Source organism: Chelon labrosus (genome assembly GCF_963514085.1).
Source record: "Chelon labrosus genome assembly, chromosome: 2".
NCBI classification, from domain to species: Eukaryota; Metazoa; Chordata; class Actinopteri; order Mugiliformes; family Mugilidae; genus Chelon; species Chelon labrosus.
In genome coordinates, this window is record NC_140338.1 from 18931208 (window position 1) to 18956973 (window position 25766).

At 40.9% G+C, this 25766-nt stretch overlaps 2 protein-coding genes across 2 annotated transcripts; both read right to left on the bottom strand.

Moving 5' to 3' along the window:
- Positions 1 to 1741: 1741 nt before the first annotated feature.
- On the bottom strand, positions 1742 to 7142 carry LOC311508183 (coiled-coil domain-containing protein 149-like). The gene is made up of 12 exons (XM_084572867.1): positions 6916 to 7142; positions 5819 to 5980; positions 5654 to 5692; positions 4989 to 5096; positions 4755 to 4871; positions 3878 to 4050; positions 3527 to 3599; positions 3278 to 3362; positions 2977 to 3124; positions 2800 to 2876; positions 2430 to 2495; positions 1742 to 2348 (listed from the first exon to the last, which is right to left on the bottom strand). The coding sequence occupies exons 1-12, from the start codon at positions 6964 to 6966 to the stop codon at positions 1756 to 1758; spliced, it is 1692 nt and encodes a 563-aa protein (XP_084428993.1). The 5' UTR covers positions 6967 to 7142; the 3' UTR covers positions 1742 to 1755.
- A 1017-nt stretch (positions 7143 to 8159) lies between these two features.
- On the bottom strand, positions 8160 to 16088 carry LOC311494576 (leucine-rich repeat LGI family member 2-like; the record flags this gene model as incomplete). Its single annotated transcript, XM_084553674.1, has 8 exons — positions 8160 to 10998; positions 11139 to 11303; positions 13832 to 14001; positions 14248 to 14319; positions 15055 to 15126; positions 15390 to 15484; positions 15659 to 15734; positions 15913 to 16088. The coding sequence occupies 8 exons, from the start codon at positions 16086 to 16088 to the stop codon at positions 10163 to 10165; spliced, it is 1662 nt and encodes a 553-aa protein (XP_084409800.1). The 3' UTR covers positions 8160 to 10162.
- Between the last annotated feature and the right edge of the window lie 9678 nt (positions 16089 to 25766).

The window sequence follows — 25766 nt, forward strand, 5'->3', positions numbered from 1 at the left end:
ACTGAAATACTTTGACAGCTTTGCCATGGCTTGACATGGAATTAGGTAGTGTATTAGTAGCCTAATGACGTTGGTGCTCTTCATCTAACATCAAAAAGAGGTTTTGGTGCATGATTGTCTAGTGACCAAATTCCTGAAAAAAGAAATGTTTAGCATGCAAACCGCTAGCATATAGTAGCTGTAGTCAGTACAATCTAATCTCCTATCTTTTCAAGTTTAAGGCTTAAGCACAAGTCACAACACAAGTCTTTAGCATACATTTATCACCTACTGTATGCACAGAGATAACTTTATGTAATTTTTATCTGGCCAGTTTATTTGATTAGTGTTATCTCTATTTCTACCACAAAAACAGGTTGAAGACATCAGTGCTGGTAATACAGATGTGATTTCATTGTGCAATTGTTAAGGTCTATAAATGTATTCTTAACTATGAACCGCTCAGTATCAACCAACAAACATTTCTTTCATCTTAGCATGGACAAAAAATGCATTTGGTTCATAATATATTCATGCAGCATTTTAAATAGCTTTGATAATTCTTAATTTAGTCATTAAAAATTACTTTTATAAGGATGTTTGGTTTTAAATATGAGTGTAGCTTTTAGACTAAATCTGCTGGGAAGAACTGTTGGAATAAATATCTCACCATTTAAAACTAATACATATGACTTATGCTGTGTTACTGTGTTCGATGAATCAAATAAAGCTTAATCTAAAATCTTTAACAGCGTTGGCAACTTTTTTTTTGACAATACAGTAAGTTTCTTTCACATCACACAAGTGGGTTGTACAGAGGTAGAAAGATGAAGGAGAACATCTGACAGACATTTTTGTTATTGAGCAGCACCACCTCTGTCTGCTGATGATCAGTAGCATACCTTTCCATTTTTAAGAATTTCTAAAAATATATAATTAAATGTATTTCTCAAGAGTTAGCAGCATATAACACATTAATAAGTTCATATTTAGCCTGTCTAAAGTAAATGATTAAAGATTCAAGAAAATACATGTAATATTAGACAAATTTGATAGCCCTTGTTTGGGTTTATCACCATCATTCCCCACATCTAATATACACCGATCAGGCATAACATTATGACCTTATGCCTAATAATGTGTAGGTCTCCCTTGTGCCTCTTAAACAGTTGTGACTCATCAGAGAGGGCCTCTGTGGATCATCCCACAGATACTTGATCAGTTTGGGATCTAGTGAATTTGGAGGCCAGATCAACACCTTGTGCTGCTTTTCATGTTTTTTTTAGTTGTTCCTAAACCATTTTTGTGTGTGTGTCTGTGTCAGGCTGCATCCTGCTGGGGAGGGCTGCTGCCATCAAGGAGTGTCATTGCTATGGGGTGGGGGTGCCTGGTCTGGTCTAGGTGGGTGGTAAATGTCTAAGTAACATCCACATGAATGTCAGGTTTAAAAGTTCCCCAGCAGAACATTGTATTGTCACAAAATGTTTAATGTTATTTACTTCTCCTGTCAGTGGTTTTAATGTTGTGGCTGATGTATATTCTATGCACATAAATGACTGGATGGAGAAAATCCCTTTGTCTATTGTTTGGGTGTCTAGGTGCCTATGCCGTATGTCATTGAGGAGTCAGAAAGTGGACCAAGTGAAAGCAGGAAAATCATTTTTACATTTTTTTCTTTTTAGGTTTGAATGAGAAAACCATCATATTCTGTCCCAGTAACTGTTTTCCAACAATTGGACTTAAGATAAAATAAAAGAGTTATTCTTATTCTTCTTTTTAAATGCTGTGCGGCATGGGAGTATCTCCTGGAAGACACGTGTCCTGATTATCACACACATTTGCTAACAGGCTCAATTGGACATCATCCTGCTGCTCCTCAGAAGCAGTAGTAGATATAGCAGTCGAGGAAACAATATCAATATTTCCCTTTGATAGAAGAGACTCAGACTCAACACCTTCCTCTCCTTCAGTACGTCCTTCTGACTCATCTTCTCTTCTTCCTGTCGGCTCCGAGTTCTCTGAAGGTTTCTCAGAGTGAAAAGGCTCTGACGGATGGGTTTTCTCTAGGTATGTCTCTTTGGGCTCACTGTCACTCAGACACTCATCGTCTTTTGTTAAATCATTACAATCCATCGTGATGTGTGGATGTCCATTGTCATGACACTCATCACTATTTGGCATTTCCGACTGAGGGCGTGCTGGGTCGTCCTCAACCAGCTGGTGTGAAGAGTTCTGGTGGGAGGTCTCTGTGATGGACGGAGATGGTGAGGCATCTTGAAAATCTGACAAAGCTACTGTTTCACTGCCTTGGTTTGGATCGTCTAAGGGGCTCTGCTCCTCTGTGGGAATATTTTCAAACCCCCTGTCACCTGTAAGAACAGACAAATGTGGACAATATTCATAACTGTTCCAATAATAGTGTCAGAAACACATTAACACTGAATATTTACCTCCATGTCCAGGAGAATCTTTTGGTTCTACCTGATGACTGTTCAGGATGATGGAGTCTTTTTCTCCTAGCATCACAAAACATCATTCAAAGTATGCTCTTATGAAACATCACAAATTAAAACTTCTGAATTAGATGGAGGTGTGAATTTATTAGTGACAGATGTGAGAAGTAATAACGGAGATGAAGTTAAGGCTTAAAACAACATGACACGTTACTAGAGGAACATACTTCCACATATTCCCAGAGACACATTATAAGTCAGACCTCCAGGTAGCAAGAAAGGGAAGAAGAAATCAAAGGAAATAATGTTAACAGTACGCTTAAAAACATATGCACTTGAGTCTGTATACAAAGACCATTGTATTCACCTGGAAGGCTCCATAATCCAGACAGCTCTAGGGTTTTTAGTTTCTTCTCCAGCTCTGCCACGCGACATCCAAGAATCCTAACGACAAAAAAAACAGAGATCTTCAGAGATTTGGCCCAAAAACATCTGAACAATTTTCACCAAAGAATATTCAGAGTGTAAATACAAGGAGGCGTACTTGTTGATTTGTCGTTGGTGAGAAATCACCATGTTCTTCTCATGGATGGTTTCCAGCAGAGCCGTGGCGAGAGACTTGAGGTCTGAGATGGACTGAGGAGTCACCGGCAAGCTGCAGCCATTTTCTTCAGACAGCAACAGCTCCTTCACTGCACGCACATCGCAAGTCAGGGTTAGACAGCAGGCACATGTTTTCCACGAGACAGCGTTTGGAGATTTCCAGTAAATTTTGAGTGAGAACATTCACATTCAATGGGTTACAGAAGCTCCTGCTAGAAAAGGAAATGTGCGATTCCTCTGACCTTGTTTTGCTGAAAGCACCCCAGTCAGGGCGCTACTGTTGGGCTTCCCACAGATTTTAGAGGTTCTCCTGCACTCCAGGGCACTCTGAAATCAGTTGACAGTGCAGCCGGATAAGGTTTTGAGGGGAATTAGATAAATCATTTGTTTTTAATTAAGTGGCTCTGTTCTCGTGGAAAAAAAATGAAATGATAGGAAAATAAATGTCATTAAAAGATCGGATTAATGAAAGATGAATAAAATGTAGCTACCTTGTACTTCATCAGATTAGTTTTGAGCAGGTTAACCTCCTCTTGAAACTGACCTAGCCGCTCATGCAAATACCTGAAAGATCATTTGAATCCACACAGAAACATACAAGTTGTGACTCCTTGAAATTCAAACGTGACAATTCTGTAATGCCTTTTAGTTCAAAACCATATAACGTAAATTAACACAGTTTCTTAGAACTAGTCCAGTAGTTGTAGAATGAGAGGGTTTCAACAGGACGCTACTCTAGATTCAAACTTTAACATTTGGATTCAAGTCATTAGCAACAATCAGCCACTCAGGAAACACTCAGATCACATTTTTTATTTTTTTTTTGAAAAGGTGCAACAAACCTGTTCTCCATGCAGAGCGCGTCTATGTCTAAAATCCGTGTCTCGTCATTCCCCACAAGGTGGTTCATCTCCACGTTGAGCCGATGAGCCTTCTGCTGAAACACATCCCGCTCTGCTCGGACGTCCTGAAGCTCGTCTGTGAGCGACTTCACGCTGTGCTCCAGCACCTCGTTCTGTAGAAGAACAAGACGCGCTGTGTCAGTAATTAAAACCTGACTCCATCAGCCGGTGCTGCTGTTTTTTTTTTTTTTTTTATTTGACTCATTTAATATTTCATCCGCTCATATTTCTCTTTATGCCAGACAGTTCATCATCAGTCATTGAACAGTTCCACACAACCCTATGGAAAAATCATGTTTTGCCGTGATTACTTTCCATCCTAAATATAAATGTACACTGATCAGGCATAACATTATGACCACCTTCCTAATATTGTCTAGGTCTCCCTTCTACCTCCAAAACAGTTGTGACTCATCAGAGAATGGACATGGGCCTTCTGAGGGTGTCCTGTGGTGTCTGGTAACAGAATGTTGTTAGTGGGGGCCTTTGGGTCCTATGGGTTGAGGGGCCTCTGTGGATCATCCCACAGATATTTGATCAGTTTGGGATCTAGTGAATCTGGAGGCCAGGTCAGCTGTTTTTCATGTTTTTTGAGTTGTTGTGGCAGGCTGCATCCTGCTGGGGATGGCTGCTGCCATCAAGGAGTGTCATTACTGCTGAGTTGTTCCTAAACCGTTTTCTGTATGTGCCAAAAAGAACTTGTCATGTTGCCGACACTGTGTTAACATTTAAATTAAGGTAAACCGGTTTGTTAAGCTATGACAAAGCATTAAACGAGTATCATCTGGCTGATATGCATAAAGCCGACAGTCCTCACCTGTTCTCTTGCTCTTTCCAACTGTTTGACCAGATCCTCCCTCTCATGTGCTGGGAAGTGTCGAGCGCCGACCTCCTCATCGCCCAGCCTCTGTTTGGTGATGGTCATCCGGAGGAGCTGCATTAACAGACGGTAAGACAAAGTGTACTTAGACTGATGCATATGTTGGGATATTTTCACAAATAAAGAGACAGAAATAAATGACAATAAACATATATAATAATAAACTAATACCTTATTATCACCCTGCGCTTCTAACAGTCGTTGTTTCAGCTCCTTCACCTCCTCAGAAAGTTGACTGCTTTTTTCTCTGGAGTCTATGAGCAGCTGAGCTAAATTCACCTGAAGAAAGGTCACAAATCCCACATATCAAACAGGTTGATTCAGTCAATATGTCTGTTCAACGGCAGTGAAGAAAATCCCATAAGGTACTGGTAAATATTTAAGAATAAAAAAAATAAGAAGAACCTTAATTTGTCCCGCAATGGGGAAATTGCATTTCATGTTTGCTCAAATAAAACACAATAAACCTTGTGGTTCTGAGAAGAATGGCATAGTGTTCCACCTGCAGGCAGTAAAACATGTCATTTTGTATCTATCATGTGTACAAAGTGTAGGTCCTCTACTCAAAGACAGCCTGATCCACCAGGGCTCATTACTGGCTCATTCCCTTAGTAAAGATAATAAAACGTAAAGGCCAGGTCAGCCAACATAGATCTGTGTGTGCACATTATGGACTTTGCTCAATGTCTCTACACATCTTCTATTAGTCAGTTCTGTACAATATATATATATATATATATATATATATATATAGATATATATATATATATATATATATATAGATATACATATATATATATATATATATATATATCTCGGGGGTTTAAATCACTTACTTGATTCCTCTTCTCCGGAGGCAGAGAGGTATCTCCATCCTGTTAGTTATCAGAAGAAATTAGACTCTAATTGAAAGCCACAATTACAAGATTTCATAGCAGACAATGATTTGTTTCATTCTAACACCCCTGACTAATCTTTAACATTGTATTAGCTCAGCTTACAATGAGTTCCCTGTACTTCTTCTTGAGTCCTTGGTGTCGTTCGCGGAGCTGGTTGGCCATCAGTTTGTACTGATCCCTCTCCTGCTGGCAGGTGTCCAGCTCTTTGGACAGAATGAGAAGAGCTTCTTTCTTACTCTCCAACTTCTGCTTGCAAACCAGGAACTGCACGTAAGAATAAACGTTTCGGTGAAAAAACTACCTAAAGGGTTATTTCAGCAGCTACATCAGAAAAATTCCTTGCACCAATTAAGCAATCAAAATGTTGTGTCATGCCTTGCATTATAAGTATATATAAGTCTGCAGAAATAGCAGTTATAACAAACTATTTTATTTCTTAAATTAGTCACGGTTAAAAGAAAAGTGTACAAGAATGTACTGAAGTAGAAGTACCACAATATAAAAGTACTCCTCTGTGAGTAAAAGACTTGCATCAGCAAAATATAAGAACAAATGGTCATGTATTTATCAGCACTTGTTAAATTTATGCGATTAAGATCAAATAAAAATGAGAGTATTAAATTTGAGACTTAGTTTGTTTCCCAGGTTTGAAAGCTTATAAATGAAGATGATAGAGACTAAAATATAATTTTTAAACTTTGGTTGTTGTGATTATCTACATCCTAACACTTCATCATAGAGTGACTGATTGTTAATTAAAAAAATGTACCAGAAAAAGCAAATATTCATAACCCAATTTGAGGAGTAAATGTTGTGGGGAAAAATCAGAAATACAGTGAAGTGTAAAGGTGAAATATTAATGTTAAACTTCCTTTTCCACAGCAGTAACTTTATAAGGTATACAGGGCTTTGCATGTACAATGGAGAGAGGAATTAACATCTACTTCCTTATTTATGCACATTCCCTTTATCTTAAACTGAGCAGCTGAGATTTAATCCTGTGCGCTTTGTTTAATCCGGATATATTTACTGTTCGTGGGTCTAAACCAGAGGCAGCAAACAGACTCTAAAGAGAGTAAAACATGGATGCACTACAATATTTAGCCTTGCTGGATACTTATCCCACTATTGGTGTAGATTAGTAGAGATTTTCACGCTCTTTCCTGCGTCTCCTCTCTGCGTCTTTGCAGCAGTCTCACCTCGCTGAGCAGCCCCTGCCAGTCACTCTCGCTCCTCCTGGACGGGTCCATCTCTCCTGGTGCTGCGCACTAATAATTTTAACAACGACGCAAGGTGAGTTTTACACCGCCGTCACTGGGTCTGCGTTTTCGGACACATTTTCATCACCAACACGGATTACAGATGACCGAGAGACGCGATCTGCATCACTTCCGCCCGTGTCGACGTCAGAGGAGCGTCACGGTGCATTTGGAGACCGTCGTAAAACAAAAGGACGGGTTTCATTTGTGATAAAATACAGGCAGAAAATATGTGACTTTATTGATGAGCATATTCACGATAAAAGGAAGGAACTGTTTGGTCTCTTTTTATTTTCGCTCAACTAAAAGCATTCAGAAAGGTCTAGGAAGCTGATTTATCGTTGAATTTTAAGGGTTGTGCTCTGATTTTATGCTTAAACGTTCAAAAGGTTCATTCATGTTATCAATAATAATCATTTTTGTTACAGGAACTGCAATTTTGAACAGTGAAATAAATATGACTTCCCCGATTAATGATTTTGGAAAGGCCGCGCTCCTCCTATTGTCCTCGGGTGGAGCCCAGAAAGAAAAAAACTTCTATGTACACATAGTTGGGGGCTTCTCCTTTTGTACCCATAAGGTGGTTAGACTGAAGTCTCAGCGCTGACTCTGTACCTATTCTCTGCGTGCTAAATAAACTGTCAATTGGAGAGAAGTTGTCGGGTGGTCTATTCATAGTCGAACTAACCTCTCCAATAGGTATAAAGAACCTGGGCTGAAGGAGAGGGAAAAATTCCTCCTTCGACATACCTAATGGCTATAAAACATATAGCCTACTGTACAGCTAAGCTGTGTCATCAAAGTGTGTGTGTGGGAGGGGCGAGGGGGGCCGGAGAAGAGACCTGACAACAATTTACTCTGAGGCTTGTGCAATAGAATCAATAATATCATCCCTCAACACTGAATAACAACAATAACAGATCATAATAACACTGTGTGGCTGTCTAAGTCTGAAAAAAATCCCTTCACATTTTCAATAATGGTCTAGATGGCAAATACATTGGCGAATTGTGATGTAATTTTGTCTTTTGTCCTCCGTTGCAATTGAAAGAAAATGCTGTATCAGATTGCAGCTACTGACCAGACTATCAATTTCAAACTTGCTGTCTGAAGCACTTTGTTCGCGGCTATTTTTTGCAGTCTGAAGGGCAGAGTGAAAAACAATTTATTACAAGACATGTGGTTAAATGTTCTTTAATGCATTTCCCGCAAACTCGCGCTTACATACGAGAGAAGGCTGTATATTGGTAAAAGATCATTGCTAGGCAGGACATCGAGATAGGTGGAAGGCCAATAAATAAATAAATACGTGAAGCAGACAAAAACATATTGCTTATATCACAGCCCAAGTGTCATTGTTATGTTTGTGGAAAAAGTCTGATTTCAGGATTATTCATTAATGTGTACAATCGATGAAAAATATCAAAAGATCGGTGACGACAAGAGCACATATCAGGGGCTTCATGAAAACGTCTCCTACAAAGCATTTCAAGTTATAAAGCAGCACACAGTTGACCCTGTGGTTGTAATTCAGCATCAGCTTTAGGTATTATACATGGTATTGCATAGGAATCAAGAGTAAATTGCATGTCTTATGTTGCTATTAATCAGGCACTCATTAGCATAGTCATACTGCAGTCTGGTACAAATGTTGTGCAGTCAGGCTTAAGCTCACAACAACCATCTAATTACATTCTGCTGTACGTACTTTGGGCGAAGAGCAACATCTCCTTGCCATGCACTTTTAAATTGTCCATGGGTTTACAGGGGGTTAAAGGGCTTCAAAAGGTCAGCAAGCCGCTCAGACACCAGTTCCCGTCGTCCATGTAACCACTTCACCTCAAGAGTTAAAGAGGAGTTTTGGGTAATGTTTGGCCTTTAAATGATTTTGGTAAGGATGGCCAAACTGCATCTGAAACCAACTCCAACCACCATCCAATTTGTTCAAGCTACGTGACAACATTCCAACAAATGAGAACATCCCTCTTACAAGTTATTCGGTCGGACTTGTTTGTCAGCTTTTTGTGAATACAACACGATGAATATCTTTCAAGTACAATTTCAAACAGTTTAAAAGTGCCATCATTCCTATAATAAAATTTATTATCACACGCTTGCTCTGTGACAGTTAGGCTTTTCACCCCTGCTTTCAAGTTAGGCTATTAAAAGGAGATATAAACACGTTCCTTCTCGAGATTTGGTCAGACAGTATATCTTACAAAGCCGTCTGCGGTGGAGCATATTGAGCATATTCATTTTGAGAGGCCTAAAAAAAAAAAGGTACTTTGTTCAGATTTGTTTCGTGTAGACCAGGGGTGTCAAACTCATTTTAGTTCGGGGGCCACATACATCCCAATTTGATCTCAAGCAGGCCGGACCACTGAGATAACAGACAATAACCTATAAGTAACGACAGCTCCAGATTTTTTTCCATTTGTTTTAGTGCAAAGAAGAACAAGTAAATTCTAAGAAGTTTACATTTAACACACCATCCTTCAAAAAAATGAAATTTCTTACGAAAAAATAAGTGCAGTGCACAAACAAGGGAGAGTAGTCTTCTATGTAATATTCGCACTTTGCGAATTCATGCTGCGGGCCACATTAGGCTCTCTAGTGTGCCACTTTTTGGCCCCTGTGGTGTAGACTATCAAGGCTACAGGCAGAATAGTCTCAAGGTTTCTCTTTTGGTTTTAACTTACTGAGGCAATAGTAACTACTAAATGAGCATCAAGAATAATATATATAGTGGGCATTACATTCTACATAACCTTCGACGGGTTATAAAAATGTGGGATGGCAAGGCTGTAGTCTATGGTCGCCGTTGCCAGAATCAACACTCCCAATCTTGGCTATTGTTTGCTTATCAGAACTAGGATGAAAGCCAACACCTTTTACTGATATAACTGGTTTGGCGAAAAATTATCTTCATGCGGTTGCATTTTCAAAGATTGCTTCATATTTCTATCCTTCAGTATCAAGTTCACTAACAAGTATCACACCTCCATAGTTGCTAAAAAAATGAATATGATTTGAAGAAACTCGCCAACACAATTTGTCTCAAACCAAAGAAGATATATCTAGTTGCATAAGGAAGATGTACAGCATTTGAGACTCCTTTTGTAGTATACACACATTATTGATCTGAGTGACCAACACACATTGGGCTCATTAGTCATTTTGTTCAGTATTACAAGCTTAAATCTACAATAATATGCTCAAAAACCATTGATTTGCCCTTGAAGCTGGAGGAGAAGATGAAATTCCTCCGGTCGTTGGTCACCACTGTGAATGACCGGGGTGACTGCACATAAATGTCCTTGAACTTGTGAAACATTTTTGTCTCCGTGTCCCAGAGGTAGATCTGTGTGAAAGAGTAATCACTGCCAAGAGCAAGGTAGTGTCTGTCTGTGAAGGTGAAGGGCTGGAGGATCATCGCCCCACGAGAGGGAAGAGGCTGCACCTCGGTGAACTGCTTACTGGTCCACTTGAGGACTTTGGAGTCACCGATGTAGCAGGTCATGGCCAGATACATGTCGCCCTCCACCCGAAAAGCTTTGACCGCCACCACGTCGTCCACATTTGGGATTTCACCGTGAAGTATGAACTTCAGGGTGCTCTTGTTCCACAGGTAGATGACGGGCGGCTGAGAGCGACTGGCTAAGATGAGGTAGGACTTCCCGTCCACCTCCACGAACTCAGCATCTGTATCACGGAACCACTCATGCAGGAACTGGTAGGAGTAGAAACCAGTTTGGTTGCGGTCCGGTTCGTCGGTCCACTTGTAGAGAGTAGACAGGCCCGCCTTAGAGCTGTCTACAATCACAAAATACCAATTGCCTTCCATTTGAAAGACCTCAATGTCATTTGGCTTGGAGATGTTGAAGACCTCGATAGTTTGGAACTTGTTGAACTTGTTCTGTTGATCATCAAACTTGTAAATGTGGGAGCCACCAAAGAGCTGGGTGACTATTATCAAGACGTGGTTTTCAATCAGGACAGACTTGCACCCAACCACAGACTTCCCTGTGAGGAAAAGGTTAACAGTGTTAATACAACACAGGTAATAAACTCACATTAATGGAGTTCGTGGAGTTAATGGAGATGTGTTAAAAATATCAGCAACCTCATCTTTTATAAAAGACTGAGAGTACGCTTTGTCTAACCTGTTATATTATCAAATTTTCTGAAATTCATTTCGATGTGATCCCACTCCATGATCACGCAGCTGTTGGAGTTTGGGGCTGCCATCGCCACGTAGATGTCCTCTTTGAAGGAGAAGATGTCCGCTGACATGGCCTGAATGGGAATGGACTGATGACGCACAAAATCTGTGAGATGCAGACAAAAACAAAAAAGTGAAAGCGTCAACATTTCGGACATCTCTACTTGAATCATATTTTCCGTGAAGATCTTTTCGCGGGCAGTCGGGGCTATCAAATTCTGCTTTTACTATCAATAATATCTTGTATTTAATACTGTGTGCTGTGTCATAGTGAGCCTATATAATATTACATTTACTCTAAATGTTTTTCTAATTATCTAATGAATGAAATAAATGTATTTTTAATGGTGACTACTAATAAAGAGTTTTACTGATAGTCTGATGAAACAGAAAATATAAATTTGCAATGTAACAATCAGATTTAATGTCAATAAATAAACTTCTGCTTTTGGTAGCTTCAGTTTTCCGTCACGGCCGCTCTGTACACTAGGATCTAGCCACAAAGGCTTTTTTAATGCAGAGCTAATGCGGAAAATACCACCAACACTGTTCTCCATTTACTACTTACTGTTGAAATGTAGCGTTTCCACAAACTCTGTCCAGTCCACAGAAATTGGACTGTGCAAGTTTATTGTTCTCTTACTTGCTGCACAAGCTAAATGCTAGGTCCGCTCTTTAAGTTTATTGATAGCTCAGCGCAGTGGTTGCAGTGTGCATATTCTCCCCGTGCCTGTGTGTGATTTTTCTGGGTGCTGAGTCTTCCTCCCACACTTCAAAAGTGTGATTCTACTTTGGCCATAGATGCACGTGTGCCTGTACATGATTTATTCTTTCTTTCTGTGTTCGTCCTGTGAGGGACTAGCATCCTTTCCAGCCTACCAGCTGGTGTAGGCTGCAGCCGTCCACGACACTAGCCGCATTGTAAGCAACTATAGATGATGGATGGACGATAGCATCACCACCACCTGGTTGCAGATTGGCAGGTGCACAATTCCTTATGTGCAACGTACTGTACACTGAGCAATAATAAAATCTGTGTTGACAGCTGTGCCTTTGATGATGATGCAGCCTGCCATGCAGCATGAGGTCTGGCCATATTGTTTGGAAATGGTGGATTAAATGTTTTAATATTGTTAATCTAAAAAAATACTGTATTATAGAGAGATGCAACCCACTGCTTGATAATAAGTAAGAAAATCTGTATTCTCCTCTGAGGCCACATGTGATAAAGGTTGACATCCATGGTGCCCAGATTAGGAATCCCAATGATAGTGGTGATTCCTTGAGTTTTTCCTCTATCTCAGCAACTATTTTATGGACTGTCTGCACAGATATTCATGCCCCATTATGGTTGAATTGCAATCTTTTTATTGATGCCCTGGCTTTTTGTTTAATCATGTCAGAATTGCAGTTTTTCCAATTTCAAATACCCGCCATCATTCTAGTTCACCTCTCTTGTTCCTTTGTGTGTTTCCAATTTTAGCATGGTGTCATAACTAGAATAAAATTACAAACATCGTAAACATTACACTGAATAATCCGCATGTTAGGAATATCTTTGTGACCATGTCAGCATATGTTAGCCTTTACCTCAAAGCATTGCTGTCCTTAAAGGGGAACTACTGTTTTTTACAACCTGGCATAAAATACAGTCGTTTACTCACCCACAAAACTTCTGTGTAATTCGTATTCCTTCAAGAGGTAATTAGATCTGCCTATATCCATATAGTGGGAGTGACTGGGGCATTGAAATGCGGCCCCTAAATAACGCATCATCTGCTGCAAAACTCGTTCATTTCACCAATATTTTGTTATTGTATGCTAGTGCTATTCCCCGTTGAGTCCGGAGTTACCTGTTATCATCATCCAGGGTCCGTAGATTGACCTACAGACCCCTGTCTTCTGACCTGGATGATGTCGTCTCTGAGCGCCGCACGCACCCGTGACGGTCGGCTTGTTTACCTGTAATTTACCCTACTGCTATGGTTCGTCCACAACCTCGGAATCAGAAAAATATTCAGCCATGTTGCAAAAAACTAGCAGAAGCAAATTACAGGTAAACAAGCCGACCGTCGTGTGCGCAGCGCTCAGAGACGACATCATCCAGGTCAGAAGACATCACCCGGGGTCTGCAGATAATGCGTTATTTAGAGGCTGCGTTTCAGTGCCCCAGTCACTCCCACTATATGGATATACACTGATCTAAATATTTCCCGAAGGACTAAAAATTACACAAAAGTTATATGGGTGAGTAAACGACCGTATTTTATGCCAGAAATAAGGTCCAGGTTGTAGTTCTCCTTTAAATACAGAAGCTAATGTAGCTGTGGACACTGTGGACTCTTAATCCTTGTTGAATGTACAGTGCTAGTGTTTGTGTTTATGTGTAAGTGTATGTATATGTATATGTATATATATATATATACATATATATGTGTGTGGATGTTTTGGAGTCTGTTAGGAGACCTTGGGTATGTTTGTTGTATCTAAGTGCAGCACGGTGCATCATAGCGTCCTGTTAAATTATTCAGCAGTTTTATTGATTTCCCTTATTTTTTTTAAAAAAAACATGTCAATTTCAGCTGTGCCTATGACTACTCCTAAATGCCTTTGATCGTGCCGCTGTCATTTTACCTGTGGAAATGCATTCGCCCGGTGGAAGAGGAAGGTCATTGAGCCGCTTGCCCTTCATGTCACTGGGGCCTGCGCAGAAGACATCTGACACCGTGGCATTTGTGTTTTTCAGCCATGTCATCAGCCACTTGTTCTCACAACTGCACTGGAAAGAGTTGCCTCGCAGATCCCTGATGTACGAGAGGGGAATCACCAAAGGGTGAAGGATTAAGAGAGGCCAAGAAGGATGGATGGATAGATAGATAGAATATTATTTCACACCATTCTTACAGGATTTAGTGCCAAACACAAAGCTCAGCCTGAGTCAGCTTCACTTTGGAACACACTATGGAAAAAGCAGCCTGTCTCTCTTTTAAACATGCACACGCACACACACTCTCACACACACACTGCTGACACCACAAATGCTTACTCACAGTTCCAGCAATGAATCCAAGTCAAAAAAGAGATCTCTTGGCAGAAACCTCATCTTGTTATTTGCAAGAGAACTAAAGCGGACACAGATACACAGGAACACAATAAAAAATAAATTCATAAATCACATTTCTGTCTACTCTCTATCTTTTTTTCACGCTTCAGCTTTTCTCTACATTTAGAAAAAACTGCTGCTGCTGGTGCTGCATAGCGTCAGTATACAACGATCAGGCATAACATTACAACCACTGACAGGAGAAGTGAATAACATCGACCATCTTGTGACAATACAATGTTCTGCTGGGAAACCTTTGGGCCTGGCATTCATGTGGATGTAGACATATACTATCCACTTAGACCAGACCAGACCAGACACCCCCACCCCATAGCAATGACACTCCTTGATGTCAGCAGCCATCCCCAGCAGGATGCAGCCTGACACAGACACACACACAAAAGGAACAACTAAAAAAAACATGAAGAACAGCACAAGGTGTTGACCTGGCCTCGAAATTCACTAGATCCCAAACTGATCAAGTATCTGTGGGATGCACTGGAACAAGCCTGATCCACAGAGACCCCTCCCCTCAACCCATCGGACCCAAAGGCCCCCACTAACAACACTCTGTTACCAGACACCACAGGACACCCTCAGAAGACCCATGTCCATTCTTTGATGAGTCACAACTGTTTTGGAGGCACAAGGGAGACCTACACAATATTAGGAAGGTGGTCATAATGTTATGCCTGACTCCTGTAAAGTATTCTAATCATTTTCTGATTGGTTGAGAGAAGGGCAGCAGACTTACAGATGAGTCAAACTTCGCAGACCACGGAAGGCATTCTTGGTGATCGTTTCAATCTTGTTCCCCTCAATGAATCTGTTCAGAGAATAACACCACACTGGTTTATGACTGTGTACAAGCAAGGGAATCAAATATTTATTGCATCTTATTTATTTATGTAATTTTTTGAGGATGTAGCATAAACCGAATGACTGAAATAGACAAATTAAAGTTTGCGGAGGCATAGTCTATACTCGCAACTCCAGTCCTACAGATCTGCAAAACATTATCCGCAAAAACGCATGATGTTGTTTAACGTGCTACAGTAAGAACTCTGTAAGTTGTATAATAATACTCACAGATACTCTAGATGAGGGAGACCAGAGAAAGCATCATCTTTGATTGTAGTCATAGAATTTGCATTTAAAAGCCTGTTGGAGAAAAAGAAACAAACCTTCAGGAGTGACTAAACTAAAAATGAAAAACATCCTCTTTAGCATTTTTGACCCAGGCTACCAGTAAAAAGTTTGCATTATAGAAGTCATACACATTTTTTTGTGGGTGCATTTGTGGGTGTTGCCCTGCATCTACACTGATCAGCCACAGTTTGGGACAAAGGGTAGGCTACTTGCAAGAGCTGAAGAGAAGGCATGAGTGAAAACATCCCCTCTGTGATTTCCGCAATGGATCCATTCACCATGCTCCTGTTGGGAAAAAACACAAAAAGGACATCAAGTGCCAACTCCTGTATGTAGGGAGGCTCACATTAGGAAGTAACTGCCCTTCTAAATGCAGCATTCACCGGATGTTATGTTATTTACTAAGGGGTTTAAGGGTGTAATCATATTTGGCTGAAGTCATTTAGATGGTTATTTTACTCACAGTGAGTTGATCTCGTTCGGTAAGGTCCGGGGGATCTGTGAGGTGCCGACGCAGATGATGGTCTCCTTGGAGCAGGAGCATCCTGAAGGACATTTAAAAACCTTTTTACATTCCACCGCTCCGTAAACACACAGAAGGACGATGCCGGCCACGAACCACTGCTTATAGGACGCCATGTCGCTTCTTGGGCATTAATAATGATAACAGATAAGACCGAGGTCCGAGCCAGCAGTATCCGCCGGGGCGATGTGAAAATGCAGCACTACGGTGGAAACCCCTGACACAGGCTGTTACGGCTGCAGCTGCGTCCCAGTGTTGTGTCAGAATCCGTCCCCCCCTGGTCCTGCCTCCCCCTGCGTTGGACGGAGCATCCAGAGCAAAGCTCGCCCACGAAATGTTTTGCTCACACCACGGTATTTATAAGGAGAGCACAATTTGCACGTAGTATCGTTTCTTTGTGTTGTTGTGGATTATAAAATCATCATCATCATCAATCATCATACATGACATCTGATCAATTCAACCCCCTTTGCTAAAGTTCTTTGCCTTATTGTTAGCACATTCAATGACTTGAATAATCAAATCATGTGTATTGTTGTCCATGTTTTGTGGAGAACTTCTACACCAATCAGGCATAACATTATGACCACCTTCCTAATATTGTGTAGGTCTCCCTTGTGTCTCCAAAACAGTTGTGACTCATCAGAGAATGGACATGGGCCTTCTGAGGGTGTCCTGTGGTGTCTGACAACAGGATGTAGTTAGTGGGGGGGGCCTTTAGGTCCTATGGGTTGTGGAGAGGGGCCCCTGTGGATCAGGCTTGTTCCAGTGCATCCCACAGATACTTGATCAGTTTGGGATCTAGTGAATTTAGAGGCCAGGTCAACACCTTGAGCTGTTCTTCATGTTTTTTGAGTTGTTCCTAAACCGTTTTTTGTCTGTATGTCTGTGTCAGGCTGCATCCTGCTGGGGATGACTGCTGCCATCAAGGAGTGTCATCGCTATGGGGTGGGGGTGTCTGGTCTGGTCTAGGTGGGTGCTACATGTCTAAGTAACATCCACATGAATGCCAGGTCCAAAAGTTTCCCAGCAGAACATTGGATTATCACAAGATGGTCAGTGTTATTTACTTCTCCTGTCAGTGGTCATAATGTTGTGGCTGATCGGTATGTATGTCATAACATTACTGCACGCTGTAAATATATTTTTTATGCCTCGATTTGTGGCTTATTTGCATAAATGTGATGAAAATATCTGATTGTTTCACATTGTCAGAATCTGTTCCTTTGTCTAAAGCTGTACTCTATAACAGGGGGAACATATTGTTACTGCAATGCACCCAGAAAGTTGTCCAGCAGGAAAACTGCGTCCTAATCCGTTTGTTGGCTTTTCATACACTACAAGTGGGAGAAAGAGCTGACACACTGCGAGCACACACACATTAACAGGCGGGGCTCTGTTAAGTTAAAACTACAACCGCAGTAAAAGTCTTTTGAGATTATAGAACACAATGCGCAGCGCTCTGTTGTGAACACAGTGCTTTGAAATCTAATTAAACTTTATTCTTTCAGGGAGACATTGATCTGGACCCTCTTGCTTTCCATCCCAACCTCCTCTGTCTGAGCGTCTCCACACTTTCAGTGAATCTGACTCCTGCTGAACAAAAGAACACACAGTGGATTTTCTAATCACTGGTGTGTTGATGCCAGTTCCCTCTCCATAATCTCTTCCTGTCACCTCTTTCTCTCCTCTACAGGGATGTCTGTGGTGAAAATGACTCAGAGCTTCTCTCAGGCAGAAGAGAAGTACAAAATCATATCAACACACGTCTCTCACCGACGTGATCCGTTTCCTTCAGTCAAAGCTTCTTAAGGTTTTGTACGAGATGATAAACAGCAGAAGACACTGGGAACTGCTGCTGTGATCTGGCAGCTATTTATGAGAGGACCCTGAAGAGATGCCTGCTGGAGGCTGAATTCTTTAAAACTCTGCAGAGGAGTCTGCACAGTTTGTTCTGTGAACAAACAACTGATTTGCATCCACAAACCATTTTATCTTGAACGATACTCACATCTCCCAAGAAGTTAGGCCACTGCCGATCTGTTACCATGGTTACTCATTTAGAACTAATGCATTAAAGGCCAGGTGTGGCTTCATAAAAGCATCATCAGCAGTGAGAAGGTGGATGAAGCTTGTCTTTTTTATTTTTATTTTGTGCTGTAATGAGAAGCCTAAGCAGCACAGTGACATCTGGTGGTTTCCAAAACTCATCTCAGCTCTTCAGGGCTGCGACTGAAGCGCCACAGCAGCTCGCCGACTTTAACCTCATTGTGACAGAGTCCTGTGTGAGCAGTGAAACACTCTTCAGCATCATCCTCCCACCTAGAATGCAGATTTCAGCTTGTTTCTTAGTGGGACGGTTCAGCAGTGAGGATTAGTTTGTGATTGAGCCACCATCCGTTGAAGTGGTGGAGGATTTCTTTTTAAACTTCCTGAGTAAGACAGATATTTAAATATTAAAAGTTCTTGATGTGGTGGTCCAACATGACTGAACTCCTGAAATCAGATACAAACACTGGTCTACTGTCTTCTTGCAGAAATGGTCCAAATGATAACCACACAGTATCTGATTAAAACAAACCTAAAGTAGGTTTAGGAGTAGCCAATTGCCATTCTAACAGCTGTTGATGTGATATGTCAGCTTGAAAATGTCACTTATAAAAGGGTATGTTTGCCCCTCCTGCTGTTTGAAATGGAACTATTGGGTGTTGACATTTCTTTAGTCTCATATTTATCCTACTGATAAACATGTGGATAAAGCCTGTCATAATAGCCACCCATTCTGGTACCAAACAGTATGAAGGATGCAACCATGTCCAGGTTTGGTTAGCTCTGATCAGGGAACTGCAGGTTTATGTTATTTTTAATGTGCGATCTCATTGTGAAGGTGTTTTCCTACCAGTCAGACAAAGCCATGAAGGTATCTCCCAAGACAAACGCTCCATCTTTCTCTAGGAAGTGGGCAGGCGTGGTGGTTAGCACTGATGCCTCACAGCAAGAAGGTTCGAATCCATTAGCCAACTGGGGCCTTTCTGTGTGGAGTTTGCTGCGTGGGTTCTCTCCGGGTACTCCAGCTTCCTCCCACCGTCCAAAGACATGCTTGTTAGGTTCATTGGTGATTCTAAATTGGCAGTAGGTGTGAGTGTGAGTGTGAATGGACGTCTGTCTCTCTGTGTCAGCCCTGTGATAGACTAGCGACCTGTCCAGGATGTACCCTGCCTCTCGCCCGATGACTGCTGGGATAGGCTCCAGCTCCCCCGCGACTCTTCACAGGACAAGCGGTTACAGAAGATGAATGAATGGTTACTGGTTAAGGAGGGGCTGTGGCCTAGTGGTTAGAGAAGCAGCTTTGGGGCTGTGAGATGCCCACTGATCCATGTGTGCTCACTTGCATGAGTTAAATACAGAGAACAAATTCCCTGTATGTGTCTTCATGTAAACTGCACATGTATCGCCTTGAATGTACTTCAGAGTATTACATTTTCCAACTTTGGAAATGATACCTGTACTGACGGGCTCCCCGGAGGTTTGTTTTTCTTGCACGTGTCATCTACCAGACATGCGAACACTGGATCATCATGTTCACATCAGATTCTGAAGGTCATGGAGAAGATATTAAAGACTGCATAGCATCCATGCAGTAGCAGTGTTAAGAAAAATAAATAAAAAAATAGACATAATACAACAAATATTCTTTCACCAAAAATACACACCTGTATTTACTCTGGAGGCCATAATGAAGGCTGGGGCAACCTTTAGGTCCTATGGGTTGAGGGGAGGGGCCTCTGTGGATCAGGCTTGCTCCAGCGCATCCCACAGATTCTTGATCAGTTTAATTCCTAGGGCTATTTATTAAATGATTTTTGAGCTGTTCCTCTGCAGTTTCTTTGGCGGTACAAGGAGCATCATCCTGCTGCTGTTTAGGAGCGTTGTTGCTACGGGATTGGGGTCCCTGTCACCAACAACGTTTAGGTGGATGTAATTCGTCTAAGTAACACGAATATGAATATGGCAGCATTGCCTTTTAATGAGTTCATCAGTGTTAAGCCCTTCACCTGTCAGTGGTTTTAATGTTGACTGGTGTAGTATTTCACCACAACACAGAGGACAGCTCCTTTATGTTCACCAGGCAGTTGTTTAAACAACAGATATTGACCCGAACAAATAAATGAGAGAAAAGTTTTTTCATTATCAGTATTATTGCGAATGCCACGTTTAATGACTACTCAGTGTCACCTGTTCTCATATAAACACACCAGTACTTAAAAAATAAAGTCACTGTACAAGAAAAAAACAAAAACACAATAATATATTGTATCAGATTACATATAAAGCTGCTGCTATTATCGTTTCTGAATTCTCACATGTACAAAAAATAATTTTTAGGCCTAGATTGATGAAATACAGCCGTCCCTGTTCAATCGAGCATTGAGTCTTTAGTTTTTTGTTCTTTTGTTGTGCTGTCAGCCAAAAATATATCTTTCCCCAGGGTGCCTAAGGTTCTGCTAACCGCCCACTCAGTGGTGTGCTGGTGGTTGTGTTTGTGTGCTGGTACATGAATGCACCACTAGAGGGAAGCTGCTGATAACCAAAGGAGGAGCAACCTCCTGATCACAGTTTATTATAAAATAACCGTTCTAACTTTAACATCTTCTGCATGTTAATTGTCCGATTATAGCATCTGTTTAAATTACTCTGGTTTAGAAATAGGTGAAAGGTGAAATCCCAGAACACAGATCCAAAGGTGTAATCCAAAAACCAAAACAAAACAAGAACCCAGGACCACAAGGGAACAGACACAGGGGTTACTTTCCGGACGACTTGACAGAGAATAAAGAGAAAGGCAGGACTAGGTATACACATGGGCAGAGGGGTGGATGAGACACAGGTGAAACTAATGGGTGTGGAGCACACAAGGAGAAACCAATCAAATGAGCAAAGGGAAAACACAGGAAGTAAAGCATGACAAGAAACACCAGGAAAGAAACCAAATAAAATAAAATCAGGAAACACAAGGAAACCAAACAGGATTACAAGAGAGGTAACAAAACACAAGATCAACATAGAAAGTATTCAAAAGTCCATACCAGGACACCTGCAGCCTTACTCAGTGTTAAATATGAGTTAAATGATTTTCCTCCTGCTCTTCCTCCTGAGTTTTCATTGCTTCACCTGAATTACACTTTATGGTCTAAAAATAAGCTCTTCCACTTTCAGATTAATCTTAGTGCGGGTATTCAAAAAATTGATTATTTACACAACAATAGCGTTGTCAGTTGTTCCAGGAGGCCCTAACAAGGTGCTGACCTTTGCTGGAGGACCAGGAGTCTATGAGCACGAGTGAAACCAAATACCCATTGCCAGAAGGGAGCGACCGTACGTGTCTGCCATTGCTGGCATAATTCATGACAGCTCTGCATCTAGCATTGCTGTTTTTAGGCTAGAGTATCCCTAAACACTCGGGACACGTGCAAGCTGAAACCAGATGACGCACAGCAAACATCTCTTGGCTTCTTCTTTCTAGACAACCATCAGGATGCGATTAAGGAACCGAAAACGCCGGCTCAGGGAGGGATTTCTTTCACTTTTACGAGGACATCTTTCACGTGTGTTATCTGCATGTTTGTTCTACAAATGTCAAGGGATGTCTGTCACCTGTGACCTTTGACACAGCAACTGTCATTACATTTCGCTCATATCCCAGGCGTCTGCGCAATTTTTATGAACACAAAATAAACATGTTTCCATTTGGTAACTAAGAAATCAAATCCCCAGTGAGACAACACTTGAAAACAGGTTATCTGAAATATCCACTGATGAAAACGGCTGCAAAATGGAAAAACACTGGAAGAAAACATGCTTCCATTTTGTGTCTTAAACCAAAATACTGGGCTGGGTTACATAAAACGTGATTAAACACAATCACACTGAGAGGAACAATAGCAGCAGAAATTAGTAAATGTAAAAGTGTTTATAGGTTCAAATGGATTTTTGTCATATTATAAAGTGTTTTCCTACAGGGTGGAAGAATTTTCAGGGTTGCCAGGTTGTGAAGAAAATTTGTATGTCAGTCCTTTTGACACACTGAGGTTATAAATGTTATTTTATTCTAAATAAAACAGTTCAGGGCCGGTGGTGACTTTGGTCCTTAGTCTCTGCAGATCTCTCATGAGTAAATTTGTATGTTTATTTATAATCTATGAACTATTAAAGAAAGGTTTATTTACCTATAATAATATGATGATTTGTCGTATCTTATAAACTCTTATTGCAGTGAATTTTTATTATTTTCTGCCCTTCACATTGACTCAGTAACGCAGACTCACATCATGTGACTAAATTCAAAGATAACCTTTTGCAAACTGGAATAAAACTAGTGGTTTGCGAAAAAAAAAAAAAAAAAAAAAAAAAAAGGCCACTTTTCCACCACTGGGTATATTTATATTTTGGCAAAACTACTGAACTCTTCACCAGGAGTTCAGCAAACGCGACCTAGATACTCCCAGCGATCATTTATCCCCCCTAAGTGAATTGTCATTAACGACGGTTTAGAGTAACGCACTAATCCCTTACATCCAATAAACTAGCTCACATATGACACTTTCAAATCCAAACGGTGACCCTTTGCCCTTTGAACCGACAAACCCTTGAAAAATGGGGGTGCGGGGGTGTGGGGTAACCTGGAGAAGTGCAGTGTCTGGCTGCCGGTGACTGCTTCACAGCAGGTGTTCGGGCTCTCAAACTTCTCCAGTTGCCTCTGAGGAGCTGCAGAGGCCTCGGTCCTGAGTGTCAGAAAGTCATCGGGACGGCTGGATGGTAGAAAAAAAAGCAAACCACTTTATGATCAATATTATTTAAACATATAATTGATTTCTGTTTATTCTTAATACGGCATCATGGGTGCAGTTTTCCCCTTTTTTTCCCCTGAGGTCACTTTAAGAGAAACTAACACAATTCAAATTCTCTGTTTGGCTCTAGATGTAATGTGCACTGGTTTAATAGTTCATCAGGTGAAATATTAAAATCCATGACCCCCTCATAAATGTTACATGTGAAGGGAGAACATTTCTGCCCCCCTAATACAGACTCTTCTCGGCTCTTTAAGCTCCGCCGTGTATCAGTTTTATATTGGCATTTTATTTAAACTTTCTGTTAAATACAATTTTGAGATACTTACAAGTAAAAGTACATGCTGGTTATACTTCATACAATTCAGTACGATATTCCTGGAACAAATGTAGTTGTAGTTACCGGTTACTTTTCAAATTCCATAAACTGTGTCACTGTCTCATAAAATACATCTCTATATGATGTTGTCTTCAGTTCTGACTAGAAACAATGATAATAATATGATATAATATCACGTAGCAGAACATGTACATTGATACTTCAGGCATATGTTGATAATATTTTACATTTACCTAAATATTGTTTGTATTTTAATGATGAAGGGATAGGAAATGAGCTTGTGTTTGTTTTGTTTTTTTCATATTTTTTCTTCCCAACAGAAGTGAAAGCTGTTATTTAGCAATAAAGTCATTTTATTTTAACTATAATATGTGAATAAATTGTGTAAAAATTTAACTTTGGCTATAATTTTAATCTAAAATGTAACTGGGAAATGATTTCAATTCAATCCCTTATGTAGATCTGAATGATATAATTATACTTTTTCCACAACAGCTGATCACTTAAATTTAAAGACGTCCACCATCAGTCCAGCTATTGCTACTTGGCAGGACTTTGCTGATATGTGGGTTAATTATAACATTTTTTGTCATAAATAATGTGCGAATCTATCCAAGTGACAGACACCGGGCTCCATAAACCTATCAGTGTCCATCGAGCTGGAAACACGTCCGCTCTGAGAGCAGACAGACAACTGTCCAGTCCCCTCTGAGGGTCTGTCCCCGTAAAATCAACGCTCGTTAACATGGGGGAAATTTGCTGTGTTACCGTTCAAATCGTCCCCTCGCTCTCAGCTGGTTATTTTTACGTTGTGTATCAATTCTTCCTGTTCTGTATCAGCGTCTGATGTCTGAGTCTGAGGGCGAGGGTTGAAAAGGTCCCCCCGCGTGGTCCCGCTCATAGCGTTGATTAATGGTGCTCATGATTTAACACCTGCTGTTTTAATGTAGCCACTGTAAGAAACTGATCTCAGCATGCTTGCGTGAGCGGTGTCCCCATTTTAAATAGCTACCTAAATTTATCAGCTTTGTGTGGGTCACTTCAATCTGTGATGTATTTCAGAGAAAAAGGCAACACGTGTGGACTGTTTTCCTTCATCCGATACGTCCCTGCAGACGGTTTTCTCAAGTTTCACGCAGGTGAACTTACAATCACCTCCTAATATTTAACTGAAATTGTAAAAGAAATGTAATTTCTAACTATCTCTCAAGAAGCAATCCATGCATGAGATGAAAGACTCAAACACAGAAGTGAAGGGAAAGGTCAAAAGATTAACGTCCCTGTTATATACTACACTATGAGATTATTAGCATTTTATGGATGTAGCTGCTTGACATGGAGTGACACTACCACTACATATACAGCTATTTTTGTCCAGCGTTTGCCTATCAGGAGCACTGAATGTGAAATCTGACAGGGAGTCCAACGAGGAACTCCTTTTTTATAAGCGGTCACGAGGTAAAAGGGCTGAGGACAATTTTATAAGCGTCTCAGATGTCTTATATCACATTTGTTTTCATGTAAAAGCTTAACCGGAAAGTCACCCCAGCTGTCAAACGAATGTAGTTATTTCCCACTGACATGCTCTCAGGAAGGCATATAAAGTGTCGTATCATGGAAATAGTAAAGCAAAGCGACTCAGAATAAATTCACTAGAGCGCTTGTGTGAATGCACTGAGGCTGTTCCCGCCTCTGCTCCAAAAACACATTCTTTCTGAGCGTCTGCAGGGCACTAGCGATTCCGGGGGTAACAGTGGGATTTGAGGGTGACAAAGGCTTGATACTGGTGGCCTCTGTCCTTGATAGTGCTGTCAGTGTGCCCTCCACATGGAGCAACTGTTGGCCCAACCCCTCCCCGCTGCATACCACCAATCTGGGGCCCTGTCCAGAAACAACACTTGTGTCTTCAACACGTATACAGGCCTTTTTTTAAAAACAAACAAATGGTTGATTATCATGCAAATGAATGGGACTCGCAATCATCCCTGCAGGTGACAGCTATTGTTAGAAAAAAAAAATCTCCCCTTTACTTTTAACGAGCCGACAGTACATGTCATAGTAGCTGCACATGAATGAATGGAATTAATACTTTTAGCTGACAGGCACCAGCTGATGGCGAATACCTCTCTCCATCATGTAGACAGCTGTTTCAGTGAGTGGGCAAAGTGTTGAAAGCATTCTTGCCACTACAATGTGAGAAGAGCTCAAATGTGCCGTTATTCATTATTATGTCGCCATCGAGTTGGAGGAAATATGGCAGATTGGGTCTCTTGAGTGGCTGCTTCTTGTTTTCTCGTTTCGTATCATGTTGCGTGAACAGAACAATTTGGATCTTCACCAACTTTAACATTAATGTGTGTGCATCTGCTTCAAATAGTTGTAACGCTCCAGTTCATTATTTGAACGTGTTGTACTATTCAGCTGTACTTTAAAGATCAGGACTAGTTTTACATTTTCCCCTCTACACTAGTCCCTTTTGAGCATGCTCACGCACTCGGTATTATTTAGTATTTTTATGTTTTGTCCGTTTTTTTATAGCTAATAAATAAATCACTGTGCACTTCCACAGTTGGTTTATCTTACTTTTCCTGATGCTTGGCTTCATT